This window comes from Oreochromis aureus, linkage group 15, assembly GCF_013358895.1.
Source record: "Oreochromis aureus strain Israel breed Guangdong linkage group 15, ZZ_aureus, whole genome shotgun sequence".
Classification (NCBI taxonomy): Eukaryota; Metazoa; Chordata; class Actinopteri; order Cichliformes; family Cichlidae; genus Oreochromis; species Oreochromis aureus.
In genome coordinates this window covers 7783763-7802851 of record NC_052956.1, presented here as the reverse complement: position 1 = coordinate 7802851, position 19089 = coordinate 7783763, and the positions used below count along the sequence as shown (strand labels likewise).

Here is a 19089-nt window from a genome sequence, read left to right as displayed (position 1 = left end):
TCGTGCCTCGGTTGTAAATAGCGGGGATTTTTATTTTCTAAACGCCACGTTGGTCCCAAGCTTTACTTCTTCCTGGTCTCCTTGAGTGTGACAGGTCTAAGGAAGATAAATAGGGGACACGCAAAAAAAAGAAAGCCAAAGTGAAGAATGACTCTGTAGCTTCACGTGTCAGCGTTGACAGGACTCCGATGCTTGGACACAAACACCGTAACGACACGAATGCTAAGACGCCGGGGTGAACAAAAGCAGTTTTGTTTGGGGGTTTGTTTCTTTTTTCTAGGATTAATGCATGGCTTCTTGTTATCTATTTGTTTGTGGACAGAAAAATATGTACTGTGGCTGTAAAACTCAAGGAGATAGCGTGGGCTACAAATCATCTACAGCTTTGGTGCAGTTAAAGGCCGAGCGCACACACACGCTGCAGCAGTTTTTAGCACGGTCATAAATTCTGTCCAATCACAAAATACATAAGAAGCAAGCAGCAGCTGTGATTTATGTCAACACTCCAAAGCAGGAGGGTTTTTCACCAACACTCCAGCGCCAGTTCATTGATTAAGCTTGGAACTTCAACACTAGGATAACAGAGATCGAGAAGTCCCGCATAAAATCAGCCTCATTCACTGTTGGTTTTTTTTTTAATGACATTCCCTAACTCCCAGGTGCTCTTTCCTCATTAAAGACAGCCTAGTTAGAGAGTGGAAAGTAAATATCGGCGTGAGCGGCCAGATATCGATAGGAGGAATGAATTATTCTGTGCCTGCATCCCTGATCTACTTCGCATCGGAGAGGCAGGGGAGCAGGATTGAAAACAGCAGATGCAGAGCAAACCTGGAGCTGGAGTTTATTTCTGGTTTCCACAGAGATGACCCTTTGAAGCTACAGGCAAAGACTCCTTTAAAAAAAAAAATACATGCAGTATTCTCCAAGTCTACAGGTCCCCTCACAGACCTAATCAATATTACAGGAGAGTATTACCCCCCCCTTTCCAATGAAGCAAGTTCAGTATATAGGGAGTAAGCACCAAACAGATGGCTTGAGCTGGCTCCGTCTGCTGCAGTGTGGGAGCGAGCGCTGTTGGAGCAGCATTTGGTGCTCACAAGCTGGGGAAAATAGGAAACTGCCCCACAGCGGCAGAGCCATGATGGATGCTCACTGCAGAGCCACAAGCGCCTGACCTCCATACAAACTCAGTCGTGGCTAATAAAAAGGGAGCTGTGTTGTAGTGTGCCTGTTTGTGTGCGTATGTGGAAACTATATGAACAATTATATCTATTTCTGTAGGTTTTTTTTTTTTTTTAAGTTGATGAATTTGCCACCCCCAAATACATGTTTCTTTATAAAGCAGTGGCAGAGAGAATATATCTGTAAAATCCTGTTTCTACAAATGATATGCTCATTTTGAATGTAATGCCGGTTTCAAAAAGGGTGGGACAGGACCATGTTTACAACAGCGTTGCATCAGATTCCTTTAACACTGTGTTTGGCTGCTCAAAATTTATTTTCCTTGGTTCTTTTTCATATCAAAATTTCACTTTGTGACAGGTTTGGGCTGCAGGCAGTGCGCAGATTCATTCTGCTACAGCTGGATTATATGCTGGATGCTGTCTGGTATCATCTTGCTGAAATAAGCAAGACTTTCACTGAAACTTTTCTCCAAAACTTTATTGATTAGCATTAACCATGTCCCTCAGGGATGTGTAGGTTTCCCCCAGTTGCAGACCATCACATGGGCAAGCTGGAAGGTTTTGGATTATTTTCAAAAACAAAAATCCACCTTTGTTAATATTAGATGAGCTTAAGATCAGCACTTGAAAATATATTGCACATGGTCTTTGCATGGCTGACTTTGAACCTTTTTTTTGGATGCAGCGGACAAGTGGTTTCTGGAAGTGTTTCTGAGTCTGTGCAGTTCTTTTTACCACAAAAAGCAGGTCCATTTTTAATGTAGGGGCACCCGAGGGCCCAAAGGTGATGGCAAAATTGGTTTTCAGCCTTGTCTTTTTCTGGTGTCTCTTGATCATTTAATGATAAGACATACGTAGATGATGAAATCCCCAAATTCCTTTCAATTTGAAACCAAAGAATATGATCTCTTTGAACTGCTGAACTATCTGACCATGTAATCTTCCAAAAAGTGGGGTGAACCCCAACACCCACCTTTTTTTCTGAACGATTTTGCCTCTTCTTCTTGCTAATTTGTTGACAATTGAGCTAATGAGTTGCTAAATGCTCCACCAGGTGTTTTTCCTTTTTAAGGATTAGACAATTTTCCAGCTTTTTTTGTTTGTTAATCCTGTAGCAACTTTTTGGACAGTTGCTTGAATCAGAATGACTCAAATATACCGTACATATAAAAAAAAAAAAAAAAAGATTTTCATTCTTATGCCTTTATCCTCAATTACACATATGGTTTGGACAATTTGCACATTTGTACATTTACCTTTTATCATCATACTTTTTTAGATGCAGGGTTGTAAGATTTTCAGAGAAGCTAAAATGAAGTATCGAGGATTAAATAGAAAAACGAGTTACGATTTAAGGAAAAAGGCACGCCGAATGACTGGCTGCGCCCATCAGTAAATCCAGTCACTGCTATTAGTGAACCATAAAGAGGTGAGGAATGATTTCTTCCCTCCAAAACAACCCTCCATCACTCCTCGCTCCTATTCAGCATTTCTCCAAGCCCAAAGCCAAAAAATACAAAACAGGCAGTGGAGAGTGAAAACCAGGGGGAATAACACTGTAATAACAGACAATTGCATTTGTTCAAGCAAGTATCGTATCATTTGAAGGTGTTCGGCTTTGTTTGAATGTAAATTTAGAAGTAGCAATTAAGTCTCTCTCCTCTTATTTCATTGCTGTCTCTGCCAGCCCGTTAGCTGCGGTGCTGTGCGCACACGTGTGCAGTGACAGAATCAACTTGTGTACGTGTGTGCTTTTTAATGACGGCAAAAAGATTCCCACTGTGAGAATGTGAGAAAGACTCTTGAGTGCACGCTCTGACTGAGGTGCGATTCCAGTTTTAGGTCATTTTAATTTAAAATGTAGAGGGATGTGCGACTCTTGCATTCTACAAAGGTGTGACAGTGGATTCTCTGGCATTAGAAAGGGTGCGAGTCCCAGTGGCGGTATACTTTTCTTTTTTCTTTGTAAACAATGCAGTTTCTATATCGAGAGTGTGAATTGTTGTAAAAGGGGACTAAAGAATACATTTGGATTACTTCAACACCTTCGCTTCAGCGGTTTGGGAAACAGCAACTCGTGTCTCATCAGCAACAAGAAAATTAAACCACAGACTGAGCATATTGTTATAATCCACTCTTCTCCTGGGAAACCTTGAGCCCTGTCGTCCATGGATGCCACTTTAGCACACAACACAAAAGCTACGTAAATATTGTTACATGCAAAGTAAGGCACTCCCATGCAAGACGCGTTTATTCCTTCAGTAAACATGAAATCCTACCTTTGCTCTTTACGCAGACTATTTACCTGCATGCAAAACTTGCACAAACATGACTCTTCAATACAATTCAGACATCACAGGGATTTTTGGTGCATTTCAGGTACCAAAAATCTTGTCCCTGCCTACAGATTATATTTGTTTTGCAGATATTTGGTTATGAAGCTCATATCGCTTTGAACCACACCAAGCTTCAAATGAATGTTCTAGCTTTCTGAGTAAACATTATTTTTCAATGAGTCGTTTCATTTGGTTCTCTCAGAGTCTCAGCAAAAGATAACACAGAAAGGCTTCTACTTTTTTAGTCGTTTCCTCCATTTACTCTTGCAGGACAAATAAATCACACCATCTCAATGAGTTTTTCCCATCTATAATGCAAGTGTGCAGTGCTTGGTAAACCATTTATGTCTGTATTTATAAAGTAAACAGACATGGACCTTCTTGTAAGTGCGTATTTGTGCATGTCTTACCAGGCTTCCGGCAGCAAGGTGGTGTACTCATGTGGAGAGGTGGTTTCCGGAAAGTTGTCAAGGATAGCTAGTCGATGTTGGAGGAGTTCTGCTCCGTGATATGTGAAAAGAATGTCAAGAGCCTGCACGTTGCTCTCCTGTGGCCAAAAAAATGTATGTTAGAAAACGCTTAATGCCAATTGGTGCCTCGATTTTACCCTCGTGTGTGTCTAAATGACCTAACTGAATTCTCTAAAGTAGAGAATCAATCACATCCCTAGCTCCAAACAAAGACACATACAGTTAAAATAAAAAGATGCACAGAGATAATTAGTGAGACATTCTGTGGGAGTGTGAGGCCAAGGTTACCCTGGCGTAGTTTCTTGCTGACAAAACAATGTTTTGACTTCGGAACTTCTTGAAGAACTCTGCATCGTATTTCTCCTCCGCTGCATGAGGGCCGCCAAGTATTTCCTGGAAAGTAGAAAGCAAGAGAGAAAGAAAGAGAAATTACTCAGAGAGATACACACACACACACACACACAACACACACACGCATACATCTACAGTTCATGAAAAGAAATTTGTGAGTCAGAGGGTTATCTTTCCAGAATAAATGTTATGAGTGGAAAGGAATTCAGAGTAAAGATGCGAGGGAAAGTGCAAGTAGAAGATGTGACTGCAAATGAAGGCACTAAAGCAAAGCCAACAGAGATGCTATTTAATTTTTGTGGCTTACAGCTGTCTTGTCCTTTTAGTTGGAGTCATCTAAATGTGTGCATGTGTGTGTGTGTGAGCATATGTCAGGATGGACCATTTGTTGTCCTGGAAAGAGGGATTTATGTGTATTTGTGGTTATAAAATCTCTGTAGCATCCATTATGCCAGAGCATGTGTGTGTGTGTGTGTGTGTCTTTGTGCAGAAGAGTGTGTGAGGCGTGTGTGTGTCTGATGGATAGCTTTTGAATGGGGTCCTATGCAGACGGAGCCAGCCCAAGTCGGGATGATAAAAACGCTAATATCATATTCATAGACAGCCAGAGAAAATGTATCGGGGCAAAAGGAATCTGACGAGTACTGCAGTTACCATGACAATGTCCGAATGAAGAGAGAAACGTCATTCTGTCTGAGTCGAATATCTAGCAGGATAAAATCTCATCTCTCCTGTATGGGAGCGAGTAGGGCCCTGTTCATCCGTGATAAGGGTCTGCATGTTAACATTACTCACTGTGAATCTGAAATCCACAGTTTTAAGTAGTTGCAAGTGTCTGCTTTAAGCACGTATCTATCCATCTATGTAGCACTGAAGCAGAGATATTGTAGGCCTATTAGTAGTGAAGTTAAAATAATACTTCTCAGTGTCAGTGCTAGCTTTTTACCAGATCAACTATAAATTCTTCACATACTTAAAATGTCTCTCATGGACATAATTTCAATTAAAAAAAAATGGCAGATGAGAAAAGCCTATTAGCGTTGAACGGACTGCACATTAAAGTCGAACGCATTAGTTTGCCAGTAGGAAAACAACTATGAAATAAAGACTACAATGAAAACAAAGTTTTTTCTTCATTAATATTAGATTCATTAAATAACCTCTACTTTAACATAAATGTAATAGTAATTAATGGTTCCTCAAATGCAATCTCTTTCCTCTGAAGTCTCTCCTGAGTTTAGTTATCAAAATCTGTTAAGTCACTGCTTGCAGTAGTTTTAAATATGATGAAAAAAAAACAGACTTTTTTCAATTAATGTTTTTTTGCATCGCATTTAAATATTCTAGGAAGATGATATTGCATTGTTGATCCGCAGAGCCTCAATTTACTTAATTTCTTCATTACGTGTAAATAAAATTAAAATTGTTGGGGCTGAATATTGGAAATTTAATTAATGAGTTTCTTGTTCGGGAGAATATTATGCACCAGCTAAACAAAAGAATATTAAGCAACAGTTGAATAAGTTCACTGGGTCCAGCTCTCCCAAAGTGAATATTTACTGAGATTCTCTTTAGTCTTCAAACATGCATCAAGTTAATTACTCAATAGGCTGAAAAAGTAAACAGCAAATTTATTGATAAGGATAACTGTTGTTAGTTGCAGTCCTAATGAAATCCATTTACTTGGGAAAATGTAGAGTTCATTAAGTCAAAGGGTTGATTGTTGTTACCTCGTACGTGGCGAGCCGGTCCAGGTAGGAGAGAAGCTTCAGTCTGCTCCGACACAGTTCCTTCTGCTCCAGAGTCAGCCTAAGCATGCAATCATATTTAAACACGCAAATCAGCACCATACCAGCACAAACAATTTAACACAATTGACATGAGACCTCCAACACAATGACTTTGACTACAGAAATTAACTGCAATCAAATCAAACGCCAAGCCCAGTGTGTCGTCTGCACTAACTCACACCTTTGCTTTAAATTAACTGTAAATTGACCTTACACAGTAAGCCCACAGGGACCTATATAATAAGGCCTGGGACTGGTGACTACAATACCATACCATGCCCTCTAAACCTAATCATTTTCCAACAGCAACAAATCAACTCCTTATGACCACAAGAGCCACTCATTCAGGTGTTATGTATAGGATGCAAGCCGTCAATGAGGTGAGCGATTGCCCAGTGAGAACCAAATCCATTTTCAATGTCATTTAATCACAACCATAAATAAAGGGGATGGCCACAAACACCAAGGCACTGTGCTATATAGGATCTACCTAAAACTCAATCACTCAAGGTACAACCAAAAGAAATAAACCGCATGGCTGAAAAATACTAGGAGTGGTCAGATACACCCCCTCGGTTCACACATAAGGTAAAATAAAACATTTTTTTTAACCACATGCTCACACACCCTCCAAGTTCAATTCACAAAGAAACAATCCAACCAGGTGAAGCAGGGTGCAACCCCTCTTATAAACTTGACCTGTATCAACTGCGATGTGACCACAGGGGAGTTGACCTCTCCACCGCTGTCTTAATCCCAAATCCCTCATTACAGAGTGCGCTATCGGGTCTTATCGGGGTCCTCTACACAGACTAACAGAGATTAACACTGGCTCAACACACACTCTGGCACATCAAAGAGCGCCGGCTTAGTGCTAGTACTAGTGGTAATTACTGCTGTGCTTCGTTTCTTCAGAGCAATGTAAGAAAAGTGGAGATGGAGGAAGGAGAGTGGTGGCAAGCGAGGGAAGGAGGAGAGATGAGATGTTAGAAAGCAATTTTAGCCATCTGCTCTCCTCTTGAGGTTTTGAATGATGGCTTAATGATAACTTCCAAGAAAGGCTCTGAAATCTAAAAAGAGGTGACAGGATATCTCTGTAACTTAATTTGGTTGAGAGGAGTTCTGACAAAGCTCTTCTATTACTCTGACATAGTTTATTAAATGACATGCAATAATACAGAATGTGTCAAAATGTACTGTTAGCCATGCTATAAGTGATATAGTATGTTCTAAAGATATTACTGATCCTCTGGGCATCTTTGTTTTCTTTATTGAGCAAGTAGATATTATTTAAAGTAAAATGTCTCGGTAGCTACTTGATATCTTTTGGATCTGTTATCGTTTAACGTTTTCTATATATACACAACACATATACAACACTACTGAGACACTGGCACTCCAGCAGGTCTCTGCTCATCTTTGAATAGTATTTAACCAATGTTATGCCAAAAAAAAAAAAAAAAAAAATTCATGTCAAAGGATTAGACATCCACAGCCCATAAACCGTAAGGGAACTATCATGAAAACATTCGTAACAACAAACCTAATGAAACACTTAAATCACCTTCACCCAGATGAATACGCCCAGTTTGAAGATGTTAATAAAAGGAAAATTGGCTAAAGCTAATGTTATCCAAAGCTCAGAGCCAGCCACAAGACAGCAGCCTGAATTGAGCCTCTGTGAACAGTAAAAAAGACTGAAGCAATTACAAGAGCAATTATGGCGACAAATCAAAAAGAGAAATTGGTCAATGTCCTGCTGCTGACATTGAACCTTTTCCAGAATGTTTAGAACTGGTGACATTCTAAACATGCTGGGAAATGATGCAAGTACCTGGCATTTGCTTTTTTCTTATACAAATCTGTTGCACCTGCTTTTATTTGGTGAGGTAAAGTATATCAGGTAAAGATGGATATGAGGAGCAGAACACTTTATTTTCAGAGTTGCTTAAGAGATAGAAGATCATCCAAGTTACTGCAGTTTGGGGGGCATTGTAAAATGATTAATTTATTTCATTATGAAAATAAGATTTTTTTTAAAAAATGATCAAATGCTGAAAAGTGATTAACTGGAAATGGAAGTAATATAAAATGAATATCAATCACCCTCGGTCTGGAGCTCCATGCAAGACCAAGACGATGAGAAAGGTGGGGGATCAACCCAAAACTATACAGGAGGAGTTTGTTAATGACCTGAAGGCAGTCGGGACCACAGTCACCAATGTACTGAAATACTACAGCACCCACAAGGTCCCCCGGCTCTTCTTAAGTTCGCCAGTGAACATCTAAATGATTCAGAGAAGGCTTGGGAGAAGGTGGTGTGGTCAGATGAAACCAAAAATCCAGCTCTTTGGAATAAGCTCCACCCACCATGTTTGGAGGATGAGAAATGATCAGTGTGACCCAAAAAACATGACCACAGTCAAGCACTGAGTAGGAACCATTATGCTGTACATGCATGTATAGAAATACAAAGGACTCCATAGGCCTGGTAGAAGCTTTAAGAAGCTGTAAGCATGGCGATGTCAGTACTGTAAAACGCTAACTATACAGACTTTATGTATATATCTTTAAATAAAATGTATCACTTTCTAAATAATAATAACAATAATAATAATAATAATACTAAATACAGAATATAATGTCCAGTTTAAGACGTTAAGGTCATTGATAAAACTTTTAAACAACACCATTGTGCTAGAGCAGTATTGCAGAAACAGCCACCAATATGGCTGAGACATGGCTGAATGTTTGATTCAGGTCGACATCTCTTGCTTTTAAATTGCTAATCTTACAGCTGAATTCCACTGAGATACAGCATAAACAGGGTGTGCTGTAATACACTGTTATACATACAAATGGACCCACCTGGCTATACACTAAAAAGGCAGCACAGTGCATGAGCCTTTATAAAGATTTTTATGTGTTTTTAATAGAGTGCCCTTATAATAAATAGCTGCTAAATTAGTGGTAAACTAAGGTAAAGAGACTAACTGCTTCAAGATCTATGCGCACACATATATTTCATAGATCTAAATGCTACAATAAAAGCATAAACAGCCTTCCACACAGACACAAGCACAGTCCAAAGCTGGAACAAATGAGAAAATTAGACTTCTGACTGAGGTCTGACTCTGACCTGATAAGAACATAAACACCTTGCAGCAGACACTACTCTCTTCACACAATTTCCTCCCCTCTCTCATACACACACACGGATACAACTGCAGTATTATCTATCTTGTTGTATGAGTAAAGTGTGAGTAGCCGTTATAATGGCCCTTGGCAGACACTATATTTCAGGATAACTGAATGCATTTTGGCAAATGCAACACACTGCCAACAAGAGACAGCTAGTAATAACAAGAGGGGCTGGAGAAGTATATTAATATCCATTGTTTCATTTGGTTTTAAGGGGAAAAAAAACTGTGGGTACTGAGAGAGAAACATCTTTTGACTTTTTAAAATAGTGCTGTCTCTCAAAACGGAGTCTGGGGACTCCAAGGGGTCAGCGACCCGAGGCCAAGGGGTCCGCAAAATAATTTCTTATAAATCTAAGTAATATGCTGCACAATTAAAAGGGATTATTTACAGTTTTTAATCATTTGCACCAACCAAACAAGCTTATTGTGCTCCTTACCAACTCCCATAATCTGGTATGATGTGACACATCAACCTTTAATTACTTTTTTCAGTGAACAACATCCTGGTGCAGATGTTGCTCACTGGGGACAGCTTGGCTCATTAAACAACTACATAGCTAGTAAGTCCAACCATCTTCTTCTAAGGAGCATTCAGGAGCCTTCCTAATCAGCCTGAAACACCTCTACCGAATACTTTGGATGTGGAGTATTGGTTCTACTCAGTCCCTCCTGAATGAGCAAGTTCCTCACCCCTCCCTCTGAGGCTAAGCCAAGAAATCCTTTAATGAAAGTTCATTTCTGCTGCTTCTATACGCAATCTCATTCTTTCGGTCACTACTCAGACCTTGTGGCCAAGGTGAAGGTAGGAACGGATTTATTACGAAATTGAGAGCTTCACTTTCACACTCAGTTTTCTCTTCACCACAACAGACCAGTACAAAATCTGCATCACTGTTGATGGCACACCAATCCATCATTCAATTTCCCCCCTCCACTCTTCCCTCGCTTATGAACAAAGCCCCAAGACGACTCCACTTGGGACAGCAAGACGCAACGCAAAGTGAGCCAAGAACCATGGTGTCCTACTTGGAGATGCTAATTCTATTCCAGCCACTATATACTCAGTCCAATAGCTTATTAAGCCCATAGAACCACATCGTCTTTAAAAGCGCAAACAAACCCGACACCACCTGACACGCCCATTTCTTGGATACTGCAAAATATAAAAAGGTCCATAAAAGTTATGTACAGAGTTGGTGACAAAGGGAAGCCCTGGTGGATTTCAGCATCCACTGGTAACAAGTTGGATTTTTCGCTGTCAACGTGAACTAAGCTCTCACTACGGTTGTACAGGGACCATATAGCCCACAAGGAGAAGCCAGATATCCCATACATCTGAAGTTCCTCCACAGGACATCCCAAGGAAGGCTCCAAATCCACAATCAAATGTAGATTTGTTGGCCAAACGCCCACATACACTTGAATATGTAGTTTCAAGACAAAGTGCTGCTCCAGTGCTCCATGACTATGATGAAATTGTTTTAGACCAGTCCACACTGTCAAGTGACGATAAGCCAAGAAGATCCTTGAGATGTTTTTTGTTTCTTTTCTAGATATTCCTGACCCGCAAGACCTCAGAAACTAATGTTATATAGGACAGCAAAAGGGAGTTGAGAGCGTTTGAGGCTGATTATTGAAAAAGTCATTCCTGAATAAGAATTCTACATAGCGATCAATAACATTGACAAAGAAAAGTCATTTTTTCCTCTTTAAAAGTGATGACATTTTAATTTATTGTATTGACACAAGATAGAAAAAATCTTTGTTGATTATGTCTTTCAAGCATACACGAACACACACACAAAAATCAAACAAATAAAAGGCAAAACCCAAACGCTGTGGGATTAAAGATGCACTCTGAGTCACATTAGTTAAATACAGTCCTTATCTACACACGCGTGTCACCCACACAAAATACGCACAGACGCAGTACTACTGTGAAGCAGCTGTGATCGATACTGAGCCATTTCTGTAATGGTGGTGTAGTTAAAAAGAAATTAAGAGAATTATTATCGGCCGCAGGCCTCAAGGCAACACGGGTAGATCCATTAGTGGGGGAACCCGAATGTGTGCACACACACACACAAAAACACATTCTGGGGGCACGTGTGTGAGCTGCCTGGCAGACATTCTGAATCAAAGACAGATAAAGGAGAAAAACTGGCATATTTAAAGAAGTTTATTCACCGAGGATTTAATGTAATTTTTTTTTTAATGTTTGTACATTATCGATTTTTTTTTACTACCTCTTCTGTCCTCTTTCTTATCCTCCATCTTTTCTTTAGCTACAGTGGAGTGCAGTTCTCCAATAAAGCACAACAGTTTTATTATACAGTAAGATATAGATGACCAAATGGGCAAAGGGAAGAAAAAAAATTGAACAGCGACGTGAAGGGCAGCTATTACAAAGGATTAACATTACAACGCTTGGGCTCTTCCTCATTTAAAAGCCGTCAGGAGGCTCACTGCTTACTGCAAGAACAAAAGAAAAAGCCCAATCCAGCTACTGAAGATTGAAATGTGCGCCTGCACAAAGCCTGCTTGCAAAAACATAGAACGGATATGAATTTAAATGTGCATCAAGCGCTTTAGCCCATGCACCCAGCGCATCCTTTTTGTGACTGGTCACTTCAGTAGTTGTGTGTAATTCAGCTTAAGAGTGTTTCATGATACATGGATGAGTGAATTTGTTTGCATGTGTGTTATGAGAGGTGATTAGTGATCACTAAAGGCTTTTTCATTAGTCTTTCCCTGGGCACTTGAAAACAAAAGCATAAATTACCTCCAGCAGATTACCCACTAATCTCCACCAGTGCTTTTTCTCTGTCTCGCTCTCTCTCCCTCTCTTTTCCTCAAACTCATTAACATCCCTGCCTTCATGATCCCCTCTCTGGTGTGAAACCCAGTCAAACAATCAGTGATAAATTTGGCAGCACTCTAACCCATTCATCCTCCTCCCAGTTTCCTGGTCTACACCTTAAATACTGAAATCACAATTTCTCAATTTTTCCCCACAAGCATTTGAAGTACAGTTAATATTTTAGCTGATACAGGGAATAATAACGACTTAATTTAATCTTTAGAAAAAGTAAGTAACAACCTGCACACAAGGTGACTCACACAGGTCAGCATCAGGTTCCTCTCTAGAGAGATGAGTCCACCCACCCAGAAAATGCTTCTAAGAACAAAGCTGGTGTTTTAGCTCCTTGTCTTCAAAGATCAGTAGAAAAATAATCTCAAAAACTCCCAATGGTTTAGTCAAAAAAGAGTATCACACTATAAAATAAAAAGATTGTAATTACCTTTAGTAACTTAGATACTAAAACAAGAGACATGCTTGCCAGCCATGCTCGACTCTAAACTACCAGTTTAGCTGGAGGTTTAAATGAACCCTCTCTTACATTCTGTTTATTCGGAAAACTGCCAGCATTTCTGGTCTGCCCTGACAATTATGTGTCCATCTGCTGTTTGATTAAACAAGCGGCAGTCTGACTGGCTGTGTACCTGCTGAAGTCAACTTTGGCCAGCAGCTCTCGTCTCTTCTTGTTCTCCCTCTCCCTCTTCATCTCCACCTCCTGCTCATCTGAAAGGATGTCTTCGTAAGGGAGGTCATCGAGGTCGACGTCGCCTGGCATGATGAACCTGGGAGACGGCAAAGAAATGACAGAAAAAAGAAGCACGGATAAACAAAATGAAACAAGCAGAGTAAGTCTATGGTGAGTGAAGAGAAGAAGCTTTTATACCTGCCCCCATCTTCCCCTTTTCCTATGGCTATCAGGGCTTCAAGGTCGGTTCCCTTCAGGCCGTACTGCAGCAGCTCTTTAGCTGCATCAACATTCTCCGGGACGCGCTCCACACACTCATGCAGCACCCATGAGCGCTTGCGGATCTTGCTCTAGGTGGGATGCAGGAAACAGAAGAAGATGGAGTGAGTTCAGAAGAAATGATGGGATAAAATACGATACAGAAATGGGACGGGAGGGTAAAAAAATTTGCTATAAATTGGCAAAAATGATGCGTGAAATAGAGTAAGGGGACTTGTGCTGCACTTAAGTGTGTGCCTCTCCCACTCATTCACATAAATACACTGAATTTTTTCCCCCCTTGCCAACCAACAAAATATACCGTGATTAACACCAGAAATCCTTCATCTCTCCTCCTCATTTCCTCACATGTATGTGTCTCCTTTGACTGATGTCTTACCAGATAATCTTGTATTGAGGCTATGCTGACGGTACTCTTCCGCCACTGTCTCTGGTAGACGAGGTCAGAGTCCAAATTGTACGCCTGGGCAAGAGACAGGGCTTCACCATACTCCTCATTGTCAATCTACGAGATAAATAAAAACACAATAAACATTATGAGCTCTTTAATTATGCATATTTCTTTCAGACAGTGGAACAGACAGCACTAAAACAAATCCATATCATCAGGAAAGACAAGCATTTCAACAATGATTTAGCAGGGATGATGACGAGTGTTTGTGAAATAAAAGGAAATAATAAGAAGCTTGTCCTGGAATTGGCCAGCCAGCACCTCTGACTAAGAGGAACTATGTGTTTCTAATGTAAAATTTGAATAAAAGCACCCAAAAACAAAGATCAATTCGTTTCATTTTCTGCTACATTCAATCCTGATCCCAGGGGTATCAAACTGATTCATGCAGCGGGTTCCTAAATCGATGTAATTGAATAGAAAACATTAAAGTATATGTTTCTACAAAATACCACTGCAAAAAAAAGAAAGGAAAAAAAGAGAGAGGGAGCATTGTCCACAGCCATATTTTCCATTACACTGAAGGACAAGGATGTCAGGGTATTGAATAAATCTATGCATACACTGTGGCCTTTTTGTATGCGCACAGAATACCCAAAGACCGAATAGGAACAGCTGGAACATGCAGATTTCAATCAGTGTAGCAATGCGCAATGTGACACAGCCTGAATTGGGTTTGCTAAAGAGGGAGAAGGAGAATGTCTGAAGGGAATTTCATGTCTGGGGATATCTGAAGAAAAAGAAATCAAATGGCCCGAGTTAGAAAACATAAAGGAGAAATCAGAAGCCGTTTAAAATGTCACAAAGCATCAGCACCATCTTTCAAAAAAAATAAAATAAAAAGCCAAAATAGCTACACCACAATCACAACTGACCATCGGCACAGCATATACTTTAAAGTAGAGCCTGCCTGAGACAGGATTTTTAAAACTAATGCCGTATTTGGTGATCTAAATACTCCTTGATCTTCCAATTTTTTTCCTTTCAGACTCCAAAAACATAAGCAGACCCTAACATTTGCTATGTGTCGTTACCGGTACTTATTTGCTGTTTTCCACTCACACACACTACCGGGCTGCTCAGATCACGTGTTCACAACAGCCCCTGGTATTCTGCCCTCTGGTGGACAAACCTTGCAATGTCAAATCTCATAGCATGGTTGAAGGGTGTTTCTCTTCCCTTTTACGCTCCCTTTTTTTAAAATGTTATGTGTCATCTTTTACAATGTCACTTCCGATAGATTGTCACAGCTAATATAAGCTGATAACATGACCTTGCCAATAAATTCATCGGATATTAGCCTCTACTTTACAACACATGCTAGTAAGTATTTTAAAGTGAAGCTCTACCCTTATTTAGTTTTATTTAGCATGCAGAAGTATATTACTTACCATGCAGAGGCTAGCTAAAAATCATATTTAGATTATGATGATATTAATCTAAAGCTGTGAACAGTCAGACAAACTGGTTCTGCTTCCACATTAATCAATTTTAACAGCACAATCACCTATTTTAACTGTAATGGTCTTATGAGTTTTATGAAAATGGACACATGCTACTGTCCCTTTCTATTTATTGTTGATGTTGTCATTATTAATAATATTTTATTGGCCAGGAATAAATGTCAGCAGATTATAATAATAAAAGATTTTTTTGTCATATCAGTGTCTCACAAAATCTTTCAGCCCAATATCAAAATGATATTTTTTGTGCAAGCCCACTCAATTTGTGCTTAAGTGCATATGTGGAAGAACACTGGCCGACAGACACACTGAGTATCCATCTCTTTTTCTGTGTAGGAGTACAAAGCAACACATTATCCAGACTGTGGTTCCTGGAGGGCAATAAGAACCCCACACAGTTAAACCTCACGTAGGAGGACATCAAAAAATGTTTCCTTCTCTCTCTGGATTCAGCTAATAAAACTGTTAGCAGCTCTGCCAGTATTCTACTCATACAATCAGGGTTACGCCAACAAATGGATCATCAAACTCTTAAATACATGAACAGGCTGACTTGAGGAAATAACCTGGAATCACTTGTTCTAGTCTATTCGCAGTCAATTGCAGCACAGACCTTGGCTGAGGTGAATCTCTGGGGAGAGATCAGGTCAGGTTTCTGCGACTGAGTGAAAGTGTCTGCGTGCGTGTGTCTGTGTGTGCGTAGCTACTGAAATATCAAATTAAACTAAGCATATATAAGACAAGCGATAACTTGGAATTAAAACGCATGCAAAAAAAATACCATATCCATGCACACATTAAACTCAATCATACACATATAATAAATATGTCCCTCCCTCTTTACTTATAGAGCTACATGTTGTACAAATTAAAACCAAACAAATAAAAAATGTAAAAAAAAAATCAAACAGGAGAGCAGAAGCAGCAGCTGGGATGGTGCTGCTAGTACCAAGTGTTACAAAGAGATAATAATGATGTATTACTTTGTAACTCTCCACTGTTAGGATTGATGGTGATGACTAATGGCATCTAATGATGATGACAATGATGAAGAAGGCAGTGGATGATGGGTCATAAAAATGACTGATGAACCGTGCTCAAACTTGCGTCCGTTGAGAGCCGATACCACTCTCACTGGGCTTTATGATAAAGCATGTTGTTGTCTTTGCTGCAATTTGTAGCAACTAGCACCAACAGCCATATTTCTAATGCAGCAATTAGCATTTCGGAGAATCCCCTGTCTGAAAAATAGCCTTAAAGCAGGCTGAACATCTTGCTTGGTTTTCGTTTCTCTTCAACAGTACTTTGGAGCTGATCCAACAAAACAATAGCACTTCACTGAGCTGGCACAGGATTTATTTAGTCAGAAACCAATTTTGCAGATCAGCCCGTTACAATTCAGTCAATGGCCAAATGGATTCAGATGACGTTCTTCAGATGCTGCTAAATTAAGTGGCAAAAAGAAATGAAGCGCTTCATGCTAAATGTGATATCCAACATTGAAAAAAAAAAAAGATTAACTGGCATAGCACTGAGGCATATATGACTCAGTATCAGTGTTAATATGATAAAGGCCTTACATAAAGGACTGTATAATTAGAAATGGAGTATATTTGACATGTTAAGTAGGTAATATTAATTTCTTTCCCAGTATGAATTTATAAAGCCGCACGAGGCAGAGAACTGCACATCAGCACTGGAATTGTTGTTTAGATTGCTGAGGCTTCAAATCCAACACATGAAGGCACCTCAGCATGAGCACCGACGACAGCTCTTCACAACCTAAACACGTAAGCATTTTGTTGCGTGTGCCGCAATGAATAAGTAAACAGTAAGAGAAATCTGACTCTGTACTTTCACCAAAACTCTGCGACCTCACTCTGAGAACTCTCTCTGTTTAACACAGCTGCAACAGGAAATGTCAAACTTTACCTTATGTGTCTACAAACAGCACATATTCACTGAATGTTTCATAAAAACAAAAAATAGCAAGTTCAGCTTTAAAGATGGTTATTTGCATTTACTGTCGATATGAACTGAGTTACCACCATCCTAATTGCTGGCCAAGCACACAGCCGATGCACCAAAGGCAGGTCATGCCAGAGAGTTTTCAACAGAGACGTCTGGACAATTTGACATGTAACAAACTTTCAGCAGCTCTAAATGAATGGCAGCAGCCACCTGGGTCAGTCTGCACTGATGACTGCAACTCATGTGTGATGTGCCTCTTTGCAATAGTGGACTCGACTCAGCTGGTTGCTTACTGGTTATTTTCCTACATAAAAGCATGGTTTCCAAGCACCTATGTCATTTTGCAAGTAAAACACTCTTCTGCAGCAAGTATATCACTATTTGTGGAGGAATTTATGAATTTCTATTTGAAATCAAAGCTTTGACTAGATTCTGAATGCAAGTTGTAAATGTAGATGGCCACAGATTTGGGATTTTTGTGGATTTAGCAGAGTTAATCACCATATTATCACAAATATCATAACAATTCTTATGGCTAAATTATTAACTTTTTTTATTTTTCGAGGAAATCCCCAAATCTCTTTACCAAGATAGAGCTGGCAGCCATACAGACCCACAACATGCAACATAAAGTGCAACATAAAGTAAAATACACAACAAATGTTGTCATGAAATCCATCCCTGCACATAAGTTTGTCTAAGTTTAGATATTTCTGCAAAATATTCCTTGTCTGAGGTGCACAGTAAGAGAATGCAGTCCACAGACCTGTCAAAACCAAGGCACACTGGAAAGCAACAGTTTAGAGAGGCGTAGGTGGCAACTACCAGAGCTGAGACAGAAGCGTGCATAGGTGAGCTGAAAATTGACCATATTTTCTATATGCATGATGTGCAGTAGTGAAAAGGAAAATCTGCAGTTGTAATGAAGCATAGAGATGCATGGTAAACTGAATCAAGGATCCCTAATCTGCAGGAGGATTCATGTAGGGGATCGGCAACAGATCAGTCGGGGGATCATCAAAGCCAGGATTCACTGTTTGGTGGTGAACATACAATAAATGGCTCCAGAAAATTGAATGGAAATTCATCTTTTTCATCAGGCTTCTTCACAAGCTTTTCAGTGATAGCCATTTACAAGAGGGGCTGGATTTATTCTGCAGCCATACAAAGGTCTCATGATCCACCACTTTCGCAATTCAAAGTGAAACATAAAATGTAACCATAGAGATTCAGGCTTCAGAGGAAGTCTTTGAAATTCAAGAGACAAACCCCACGTAACTTATATCTGCTACCCACTGATTAAATTTAGCTCTCACCATGCTGACTAAATAGCAGGGTATCCTCACTGTGGGGCACAATGTGAGCTTTTACCTGTTCAATAAAATTATTACCTTTAGAGTGACACCCACAAATTTATTGCTTCTAAAAAGTTAGTTTTCTCATCAGACTGTGCATTTATTTACAAGCCGTGTTAGCTTCCTACCTTCCTCTGGTACAGTTCTTCCGGTGTGGTTGACCTCAGGCTGACCAGACGGTAGTTCTTAATAACTGTGCGAGGGCGCTTCCGTGGTGGAGCGAACCGTTCCATCTCTGTCACGTAATACAGGCCCTGCTTGATGTAGCCAAAGTAGCGGGCTTTGGCTGAGGACTCTTCGTCTGATTCAGATTCTCCACCATCATCTCCCTCCTCATCCTCGCTGGCTCCCCCACTGAGGCTGCTCTCCAGGCGCCCACGCTTCTGGGCCAGCTTCACCTCACACTGATAAACAAACACAGAGACAAGAAAAACTGAAATTAGGGTGGAAGTGCACGACTTTGAATGACACTGCCAATACATGGCTTAAAAGTGATCATAAAGCCACAGTTGTCTTTTCACATAAAATACATCTGTTTCATTGGCCCAGATCATAAGATGAGGGCTGTGAAACAGAAGACGACGCATTTCCAATTGACTGAGCCTCAGATTTACAGTCTTTTGCCCAGAGTGACTTTCTGATGCTGCATATGGACACGTCGGTGCCAGAATTCAATGGCGGATGAAAAATG

General features: G+C 40.1%; 1 protein-coding gene across 1 annotated transcript in view; it reads right to left on the bottom strand.

Annotated features, from left to right (window-relative positions):
• Window positions 1–19089, bottom strand: part of nbas (NBAS subunit of NRZ tethering complex) — a 181837-nt gene that overhangs the window by 141242 nt on the left and 21506 nt on the right. The window contains exons 15-21 of the mRNA XM_031726216.2: window positions 18527–18802; window positions 13538–13663; window positions 13078–13229; window positions 12839–12976; window positions 6072–6150; window positions 4279–4383; window positions 3931–4067 (exon numbers count right to left, since the gene is read on the bottom strand). Of these exons, the coding sequence (XP_031582076.1) occupies window positions 3931–4067; window positions 4279–4383; window positions 6072–6150; window positions 12839–12976; window positions 13078–13229; window positions 13538–13663; window positions 18527–18802 (1013 nt within the window). The remainder of the gene's footprint in view (window positions 1–3930; window positions 4068–4278; window positions 4384–6071; window positions 6151–12838; window positions 12977–13077; window positions 13230–13537; window positions 13664–18526; window positions 18803–19089) is intronic.